The 10,906-nt window shown below is 40.0% G+C and overlaps 1 protein-coding gene across 1 annotated transcript; it reads left to right on the forward strand.

Moving 5' to 3' along the window:
* Positions 1–3,216: 3,216 nt before the first annotated feature.
* Positions 3,217–5,123, forward strand: Ppt1 (Palmitoyl-protein thioesterase 1). Its single transcript, XM_033481013.2, has 7 exons — positions 3,217–3,612; positions 3,684–3,793; positions 3,862–3,989; positions 4,072–4,227; positions 4,305–4,422; positions 4,517–4,675; positions 4,755–5,123. The coding sequence occupies exons 1-7, from the start codon at positions 3,507–3,509 to the stop codon at positions 4,878–4,880; spliced, it is 903 nt and encodes a 300-aa protein (XP_033336904.2). The 5' UTR covers positions 3,217–3,506; the 3' UTR covers positions 4,881–5,123.
* The last annotated feature ends 5,783 nt before the right edge of the window (positions 5,124–10,906 follow it).

Consider the following 10,906-nt stretch of genomic DNA (forward strand, 5'->3'; position numbering starts at 1 on the left):
ATACCTCCTCGAGATTATGTTCTCCTGATACTCGAAATTTCAGTAGTACAAGTCAATCATAATTCCGAATAGTTTCAGAGAAATTTTTGGACTTAGGAGGGGTATATGGGTTAAATAAATAGATAGTGATGTTTAGAATACATATATTTATTCATTATTAACAATACACATTAATACAACGTTTTATAATCATTATTTTGCTTATTCTACGTGTTTGTAGCGTTCCTATGGTTAAGTGCAGGCACGTCGATTGTGTGAAATGGCTAATTTGGGAGCTCCTTAAAGATGCACCTGTGCCATGTAGATCTTGACGATTGTTCGCAGCTCACGATGAAGATCAGGACTGAGGTCACGACGAAAATTGCGAGAAAATTACGAGGAAAATTACGAGAAAAATCATGAGAGAAATCATGAGAGAAATCATGAGAGAAATCACGAGAGAAATCAAGAGAAAAATCACGAGAGAAATCACGAGGAAAATCACGAGAAAAATTATCAAGAAAATTATGACGAAAATCATGACAAAAATCACGAGGAAAATCACGACGAAAATTAAGAGAAAATCACGAGAAAAATCACGACGAAAATTAAGAGAAAATCACGAGGAAAATCACGAGATTAATCACTAAAAAAATTACGACGAGTATTGTAAGGAAAATCACAAGGAAAATCACGACGAAAATCAAGACGAAAATTACAACGAAAATATATATATATTATAACGAAAATATAAGATGATAATCACGAGAAAAATCACCAAGAAAATTAGGACGGAAATCGCGTCGTGATTTCAAGATACTCGACATATTTGCAAAACTCGCCACGTCCTGCTACCTGACACGGCCGAAAAACTTGTCGTCCTAAGAGTTAATAATTGTAGCACACGGAAAGAATCGTTTAACCGAACCTGATGATGGAAGAGGGGTGGGTATTAAATAACGCACAAATACTTTCTGCACCGATAAGTGCGATCACTCCTTTTATTTACAATAAAGAATATAAACTATAATACAACACAACTCAATACAATTATATTTCAGATCTTCCAACTTGAAATGTTGCTCGTTCGACGGTCCGATCTCGACTCTTCGACTGTCTGTTGCTAGCACTCTTCGATTGTCTGTTATTAACACTCTTCGATTTTCTGTTGTTAACACTCTTCGATTGTCTGTTGGTACAACTCTTCCGTAGCAACCCCTATCTTCTATTGCTTCTTAAGGAGTTGTTCACAGCAGGACAGTTTCACATTACAGCGACTCGATTTGGAGAAGTCGTCGTAACAATATATTTTTGTTCAAGCCTTATACTCTACAATATTAATACGAATTCATAATTAGCAGCTATCAGCTCGGTATCATCATCGACTGAAAATACATTACAACTCGTAATAATTTTTGAATCGAGCACGATACCGATTGCCCGGGTGTCACCACGAGGAGGTTGCTGCTTCAGAGACCCGAAAGAGAGTCCGAACGAATTCCGGAATTCGCTATGACTTCCTTTCTTACAACGACGACTTATAAAACTAATTCACTCGCACGCTCGCATATGTCAAGTATTATCGCGGACCAAAAGTAGATCAAAGAAGAAGTCTCCGATCCACGGGGACCAAAATGAATCGGAGCAGAAGGCTATGATTCTTTCAAAGTGAGAAACAGTTGCGAATCGGTGCAGAAGGCACCGACTCGAGGGTGACGCGACGCGTACAATGCTCGTACAAATCCGGTGCCTCGCAGATCTCGAAGCAGAGTTTTAACATGAGAAATGAAGATCCGAAGTTAGACCCTTCCCACATTGGGTATTAGGTGGCCATTTCTCGCCCTGCGACCTAAAACTAAGTTAGGCCGCCTTACTCGTCTGAATCGGCACTAGGCGGGAGCCTACGCAGGTATACCTGTGTGACCATTTCTCGCCCAACGCCCCGCCCCTGATCGGAGCTATGGACGGATTACTGGCCGAACAGCGACCAGGGAAGAGTCTCCCAGAAGGAGGGTCCCCGCATCCGAATAACCACGTCGCATGCTAATTCGCCGATCAACGAAACGAGTTCGGACTTACCCGAAAGTATGCGCAAGCAAGGCCGCCACAGATTTTTGTTGTGACGCAGTCGAAGACGACACGCGAAAAAATAAAGCTAAGACAATATTACCGGACATACGCACAATTAGCGACTCGGGTACCTCGCGCCGTGTTATTAGGGTAACGGACGACCGCGAGTCGGCACAAAAAATGCAACTGTAATAATTTATCCTCGTGACAGTTCGAAACCGAAACGCGTAATTCGTCTACGACGCACCGAAAGAAAAACCAGCCCCTATTATCCCTTTGTTACCGGGTAATTCTACACGCGACACCAAACACTTTTTGCCAGGGGTCAAAAAGGGTTCTGCAACTTCGTCATAGGTTACATTGGAATTTATTAATTGTAATACTTTAGGGAACGTATTTAAGAACGCATATAAAAGAATACTTCTTCAATAACAGACACAAATATTTTGTCGATTCCGCGAATCTCCCTTCCAAAGGGAGGTTCGAATGGATTTTAAGCTATGTTCCCAATGGGCTATTATGACCGATGCTTAAATGAAAGCTGGAAGTGTCTACTTTAAGAAGTGGTAAATTAGATTTGATGACAACAGCAGGAAAGTATGCTTATGAAAAATGAATATTATGTATTAAAGAAGTAATGCAAATGATAATATTTTTAACAGATCGATATACCGTAACCCTTTGAATTTAATTGAAACTTTCGAGAGTTCAGAAATTTCCAAGGAATTATATTTCATTTTAATAATTATATTTACATTATATTATATTTAATAATTTCTCTTCGAGTTATCCTTTGCATTACTTTCGATTTTTCTACATATCCAATCACACTGTAACCTGCAGACTGTCATCGAGTGCGATCCTCCAGCTTTAATTTGTGCTCTTAAAAGTTCAAGATTTTGTTCTTAATTATTGATAACAATGGTTCAAACGTGTATGATATAAAACTGATCAGAAATGATTCTTGCCGCTTCGCCATATTGTCGGCATCGACAGCGCCGCTCCGTGTAACGGCGAAACGCTCAAACTGGTAATCAAAAGTTATCGACGCGTTACTCGCACGGTTACAGTTACCAATTTTATCAATGATGTCGCTGTTCTATTTTACCAATAACCTTATGCAGTTACCATGCCATTCGTTTATCGATTTGAGCGTTTTACCGTCACAAGTATTGGCGCTGATTGAAGATAAAAATAAACAAATGATTCTTGCCTCAATTTGCAATGCACAATATGGCTATAGGAGCAAGAATAATTGTAATAATTGATAACAAGGATTTTTCAAGATATGTATATAACAGCGTAATATAGCGAAGTTTATCTGCGAAATCAATTATTTCCTTTCATAACGTCAATTTCATATGCGGGCAAGTCTTCGGTCGAGAATGGAGCATGTGGGATAATAAAATAGATAAATTAATATCGATTACTACTTTTTATCTCACAGTAAACACACAATGATTTCATTCGGAAAATATACGTTCTTGTTACCAATTCTCTTGTGCATTTGCGCAGCGAACAATGTTGATTGTTATACTCCAGTTGTTTTATGGCATGGAATGGGTAAGATTATTTTATTTTCATATAATTTATGTTTTACGGTATTAATGTCTATTACGTGGTTATATTTTCAGGCGATAGCTGTTGCTTTTCATTCAGTTTAGGATCGATAAAGAAACTAATCGAAGATACATTACCTAACGTTTATGTTTATTCCATTCGTATAGGGAATAATGTTATGGAGGTGAGCATAAAAAGACAGACACCGCTAAGACAGCAATTTCTGTTACTATTAAAACGATAATGTTTTAGGATGTGGAGCACAGTTATCTTGGAAATATAAATGAACAAATATCAGAAGTGTGCGATTCGTTATCGAAGGATGAACAATTGAAAAATGGTTACAATGCTGTTGGGTTCTCACAAGGTGCTCAATTTTTGTACGTATGATTGTTAAGTATCTGTCATTCGTTTTGAGACATTGTAACTTCAAATAAGAGCAAGACTGCGATTTTCTTACAGGAGAGCTGTTATTCAAAGGTGTCCTAATCCGCCAGTTAAGAATTTTATTTCTTTGGGTGGTCAGCATCAAGGTGTTTTTGGATTGCCTAACTGTCAGAGTTTAGGGGCTCTCTGCAAGCGCATTGCTCATGCGATTAAATATGGAGCATATTTAAGGCACTTCATTATTACATTAATTTGTTTAATCTTCGACGTTATAAGCCTTGCAATAACACTATTTTATTTTCATTTAGCTATGTCCAAGATAAAGTTATACAGGCTACCTATTGGCACGATCCTACTCAGGAAGAGGAGTACAAACGTAGCAGTATACTCATGGCTGATATTAACAATGAATTAGTCATTAATGAGGTAAACTATCGTAATGTCTATTAACTTGGATTGTGTATAAAAGATGAAAATGAAGAGGGAACATTTTAGTGTATGTATTGAAATTTTGTTTCAGACTTACAAGAATAATCTTCAAAAATTAAATACGATGGTATTGGTAAGATTCGATAACGATAGTATGGTTACACCACGGGAATCCGAATGGTTTGGATTCTTTAAGCCTGGACAAGACCATTTGATTCAAACTTTAGAACAGACCGATTTGTATCTCCAGGTAAATAATGTATAATTTGTAATTTCTTTTTAATTACAAAGTTGTTGGCAAATGAACTAATAACGTATCGTATTTCTAGGATCGTTTAGGACTGAAAGCGCTACACGACTCAGGAAAAATTCACTTTCTCTCAGTCCCTGGGAATCATTTACAGTTTACTGAGAAGTGGTTCGTCAATAAAGTGATAAACATGTATTTGTCGTAACTAAGATATATCAAGATACACACACACACACATCCAGAAGAAAATGCCTTTGTAATATATTTTTCTGTACCGCTTCATAAATTTAAGTGTTACAAGCTTTTTATATAAGGCCCATTAGAAACAGCCTTGTTGGAAATTAGCTAGAAATCATGTTTTATAATTATCGTCTTATATAGAAAATGTTTCTAAAGTTTGAGAACACAAGTCTTTCAGAATTCTTAATAAAGTGTTCGTTTCGTTAAATTCCTTTTCCTCTCGATGCTACTCGCATAAATACACATACAGGGTGTTCCACAATTATTTTAACAGCCGAAAATGAGGGGTAGCTGAGGTCATTTGAAGTAACTTTTTCCTTTGCGAAAATGCAATCTGCGGCTTTGTTTACGAGTTATTAACGAAAAACACTGGCCAATGAGAGGTGACGGCGCGAAGTTCGAGAGCCCGCAGCACGAGGCTTTGACAGATGGTCGGGACGGACTCGAGCCGCGTTCGAGGTATTGAACAAATCACGAAGCGAGAACTTACAGGATTTTTTTTTACTACGTAACAGTGATATTTTTAAGAAAAACGCTGTTCACCTTTACTTTAGAACGTCTGAAGAATATTTACTAATTTTTCGGAACCGAAATAGTAAGTAATATAACCATGACGGCCGTTTTAATTTTCTAGTGTGCATGACACCTCGTGTGTAACATGTGAAATTTTTAAGGTCATGTCAAGGTCATGTCAAGGTCAACATATGAAATTTTTGAGCAAGATGTGCAGTGAAGATTAACAAAGTACGTAAATGATATTTTAATTTAAATAATTCCGTGTCCGAACACAGTTTAACGAATGATTCACAAAGTTAATTTAATAAATAATAATCGTGTTAAAGGACGTAAAGGATATGTTTGTTAGAGAAATATGAAGAATATTATCAATAACCTTGACATGACCTTGAGATGTCCTTGACATGAACTTTACATGACCTTGACATGACCTTTAAATCATTCGTTGAACTGTGTTCGGACACGGAATTATTTAAATTAAAATATCATTTACGTACTTTGTTAATCTTCACTGTACACCTTGCTTAAAAATTATTATTTCGGGCCCGAAAAATTAGTAAATATTCTTCAGACGTTCTAAAGTAAAGGTGAACAGAGTTTTTCTTAAAAATATCACTGTTACGTAGTAAAAAAGAATCCGGAAAGTTCTCGCTTCGTGATTTGTTCAATACTTCGAACGCGGCTCGAGTCCGTCCCGACCATTTGTCAAAGCCTCGTGCTGCGGGCTCTCGAACTTCGCGCCGTCACCTCTCATTGGCCAGTGTTTTTCGTTAATAACTCGTAAACAAAGCCGCAGATTGCATTTTCGCAAAGGAAAAAGTTACTTCAAATGACCTCAGCTACCCCTCATTTTCGGCTGTTAAAATAATTGTGGAACACCCTGTATATCTATATCTATCTGTGGTCCATGATAAAGGAACTCTTAGGTCGGTAAAACAGATACATATCGGACAACAAAAGTCTTTTACTAGATTTAAAAAACCGATACGAAAAGATACATTAAATAATAGCTTCGTTAATGCCAGAACAATTATTAATCGATTCCGACGTATATGCAAAGCTAATTAGAATTGTAAAAGAACGTTCGTCTACTGATAGATGGCAGGAAGGTTTCATTTCACCCTATCTGATAAATCGAATCACGGACACGAGAAATCATTTCAATAGGAGCAATAAGAATGATATCTACCTAACGTTCATTCAAAAGCACAATTATGTAATTGTCTTCTGAAATCTTCGGTTGGGAACACCATGGACTTCTAGAAACGATACATATGTATATTTAATTAAATTCGCCTCCTATCTAACGAATTACTTGTAACAAATAAACGAATATGAAGAAGATCTCGCGTCTAACTGTAACTGAGCTACGACATTGTATTTCATGTAATAAGATTTCAAGTAATTATAGAATTTGTACAAGTGCAAAATGGTGTTACACGTTATTTGTAGCGTGCTCGTTAGACCCATTGTCGGTGTTAGAATAGAAACGAATAATCCAAGGTAAATAAATGGCGGTGGCCGCGACGTGGGCGAGGAAGAGGGACTTTAGGAGAATTGAAAGGATTGGAGGAGAGGGCGGGGAAGAAAATTCACGGAGAAATAACGAGCTCTGCTAGTGTCAGTCTGGATAGACCTTCGAAAGGGGGCCATATATTTTCATCGAGCGTGCTGCTAGTTCTATCCGAGGGAGCGGAAACAACAGGGTATATTATGGAATACTATCCGCAATAGGTTCCACAATCTCGGTAGCCATTGTTTCGTGGTACCTACAGATGTGCTCCATTGTCGGTCCATCGGTACTTTTGCTCCAAAAGAAGAAAGAGAAAGAAAAAAAGAGAGACGTTTACGAAAGGAACGTATCAATTCTTTGTCGCATCAGAATATCTGTAGGCTTGTCTAACGGGTGGCGTCGCTTGAGAATCATTATTTTCCCGTCTCCACGGCTGATCATTTGTTCGATAATTCGATCATTTCGTTTCCCTATCGAATTGTCGATCGCGCTTCGATCGAATCGAGCGCGTGTTCGACGGAAATACTAGAAAAACGACCGTTGATTTATCGATCGACCTTTTTTCGATTGCAGAGAATTCTGTCGCCGGGGAAGCGCATAAGAAACGCATCCGATCGAGGCTTCGATCGCGTGCTTTTAATCGTCCTCTAACCTCAATCTATCGTGCGCATCGAAACGACGTCCGATTCGATTCCGTGGAAACGTCGATCGGGGTCTGCTTCGAACTCTGATTGATCCATTGAATCATCGCGAGATCGTTTCTCCAGCGAAAATAGCAATTCTAAAAATCTGCCGAACGGGTCGGAATTTTGGGAATCGGCAGGCCCGAGGAAAGGTGCAAAATCGGGAAAGAGAATTGTTGCAAGATGAAACGGGGCTTGCCTGTTAATTCGATGGAGATAGTCGCGGAGTGTCACCCAGTAGATAGTGAGAATACCTTTCAAGGATAGAGTCACGCAATAAGAGGGTGAGTAGTGGCGGTGGCGATGCTAGTAGTAGTAGTAGTTGGTTTGATGCCAATGAACGAGTAGGTTGGCATAGGTTGGGGTAGGTATTCCGTTTGTATAATGTACCTACTCACTCGTATCGGACTGTCTCTCTGTGATGTGAACGCAGCCTCGGGCTTATTATATATCTCAATCTCTGAATACGAACGACTCTGTCGAAATTATGATTACCCGTCACTCCAGAGTTTCGGGGGAAAAACGAATCCCCCCAGACCCACCCACCCTCTCCTCCCTCACTCTCTCTCTCCTCTCTCCGCCCGCCCTTTTCGTTCTTTACTTCTCCTTTATATCCACCCCCCTTTCCACCCGCGTACTCGATACACGACACCCTCGCAAAATTCCGTCGATCGCCAGATCTGCAGCCTGATCGCGGCCGTTTATGCGAACCCGACGACGAACCGCGACACAACGGGGAAACATTTATGTCGTAGGTGCACACGTGCATGTCTCTCTCTCTCTCTCTCTCTCTCTCTCTCTTGGCTGAGAATGCATAGATCGCTGCATTGCTGACCTCGGAGTGTAAGCGTGGATGCAAAGACGTCGTGCAACTTTTTCAAAATCTTCTCACGGTACACCGAGCTGAACGGAGGCATTTTGAGAGATTTCGTCGAATGGCTGAGAAACTCATCGGATCGAGGATGAAGCAAATTTTACAAGTTGTTGGTACAGTAAACAAGATTGTCCAGTTTTGTTTACAGACTGAAGAAAAATTAGGGAGAATTTACTTTACAATCTGAGCTTCAATTAGGGAGAATTGACTGCAGTGGAGTAGAAGTCGACAATCGAATGGCAGTTTGTGGAATTAATTTTACTGGAAGGATAAGCGAGACAACCGAGAAATTGATTAGATCGAGGATCAAGCGCTTGCGAAGTTGCGAATCCAGGAATTGGATGTATCCTTTTAGAAATTGAATCATCGACCAAACGAGTTGGGAGAGCCGAGTAATTAATAAATAAATAAATAGTAAGAAGATAGTAAGAAATTGTATAATAATAATTTAGCTAAAACTAAACAATAGTTTAAATAAAAAGTAATAAATAATAAAGCCGAGTTATAGTTATAGTAATACAGCTGACGAATTCAATTGTTTTTTAAGATCTGCTTGAGGAGATTTAGACGGGTTTGCCGGTGAATGGCGGAGGAACGGTGGAAGGCGTGGGTGAAGAGAACCAAGGAAAGCTCCTATTGGTCGGCGCGTCGACAATGTTGCGAATCCGAGAAATTGCAACTTGGTCGCGTGAATTTTCATAAATTATTCGATCGAGATATCGTTTGGACCGTGTACGAAGCACAGAGTTGCAAACGCGACGAATAATTAGGTCTGTTCGAGGCGGTTTGGACGAGTATGCCGGTGAATGGCGGAGGAATGGTGGAAGGCGTGGGTGTAGGGGACCAAGGAAAACTGCTATTGGACTGTCGTTTTCTGGAAGAACGGTTTCGCGAATCCGGCGTTCCTCCGGGGAAGCAAGAAAGAAGCAACTGCAACGGCCGCATACCGAACCGATTCGAGTAGATCTACCCAGAGACGAAAAGCAAAGGCTGAGGCAAGCCCACGGCCTCTGGCAGGCAAGGCAGTAGCATAGGCCCGCCGATGGTGGGAGGGCAGACGTGGCGATCGGTTCGAACAATACCCATTGTCCAGCATATCATTTTCACGATTTTCCATCGGTCGACTTTCAACCGAGGAAGACTTCGTTCGGAGCTACCGATGAATATCGTTCCTCGATTTTCACTACCGCTGCGATACCAGCACCTTCTCGTTTCTCTTTGGTAGACCGCTCGAGCGGATGAAACGAACACAATGCCTTTTGTTTCTCATCCTCGACGCCTATCGACGCGGAGATTCGTCATCCTCGAACAATCCATTTTTTTATCAGCTTTTCAATCTTCCATCCTGTTTGCAAAAATCTATTTGTTTTGCGACCGCGGATACGCGCGTCCAGCCTCTCTTTCTCTCGCACTCTCTTTCTCTCTCTCTTTTTCTTCGCTTCCGCCTGTCCGCGTGCACACTTCCGATACGTATCTTCGATGATAGTTTTCGATCATTCTTCCTCGTCGGAGACGGACAAGACGGGAACAACCGTGAACGATAAGTTGCAGTCTGTTTCCTTCGTTCTTCCGCAGACATTTGATCTTCTATCGTAGATATAGTTCGGTATCTTTTACAGTCATTTTTATCAATTCGGTACGGCTGGTCCCGCTTCACGGATTCCTACATTTTAGCTCAGAAATTCACCGGTACGGAAGCTGCGCGATCGATAAATCATGACCGAACCGCGGATCTTTATGCAGAAGAAAAATTGTCGAAGTTCGTCGCGACGAAAATGTTCCTATTTTCATAATTGTTACAGTAAATTCTCCCTGATTGCGCACTAAATTGGACAATTTGGGAGCAGGAGATACGATTGTTCGAGCCTTGTGTCCTGTTTGTATAGTTGTTAATAATCGACAATTAAAAAGACGAGCCACGAAGATTGAATAAGTTGGAAACAATGCGAGAATATTCTATAAATTAACACTTTGACGGCAGCGGCAAGCACCTCGAAAGTTTCATGAAGTTAAAGTATTTTATTCGGTGAAATATAAAAATTGCACGGCAAATTTATGCGACATATACATTACTTTTCCAACATTCTTACCTCTTGGGAATTTCAATGAAATTAAGAAATTATAATTGACTGGCAAAGAAATGAATTATTTAAATAACTCTGTTACTCACGTGTGGGTGTCGCGGCGGTCAAAGTATTAATAGTGTAATTATAATACACTTTCTAATAGCGCAATTATGATATACCTTTGAACTATTAAAATGATAGTCTTCACGGACTCGTATCTTTATTACAGATGCATCGAAAATCCGCGGTGCAACTCGACGACTGGCTCCGAGGAATCCGACGTTTCGCAGCCGAAATCCAGTCCAGACACAACGCGATCGATGAATCATAAATCGATCA

Source organism: Megalopta genalis, chromosome 2, assembly GCF_051020955.1.
Source record: "Megalopta genalis isolate 19385.01 chromosome 2, iyMegGena1_principal, whole genome shotgun sequence".
Lineage (NCBI taxonomy): Eukaryota > Metazoa > Arthropoda > Insecta > Hymenoptera > Halictidae > Megalopta > Megalopta genalis.

Bases quoted from the DNA above. Each gene is read 5' to 3' on its own strand.
- Ppt1 (XM_033481013.2), top strand. From the start codon at position 3,507: ATGATTTCATTCGGAAAATATACGTTCTTGTTACCAATTCTCTTGTGC. The intron at 4,228-4,304 runs GCACTTCATTAT...ATTTTCATTTAG, and splicing joins AAATATGGAGCATATTTAAG to CTATGTCCAAGATAAAGTTA. The intron at 4,676-4,754 runs GTAAATAATGTA...TCGTATTTCTAG, and splicing joins AGACCGATTTGTATCTCCAG to GATCGTTTAGGACTGAAAGC.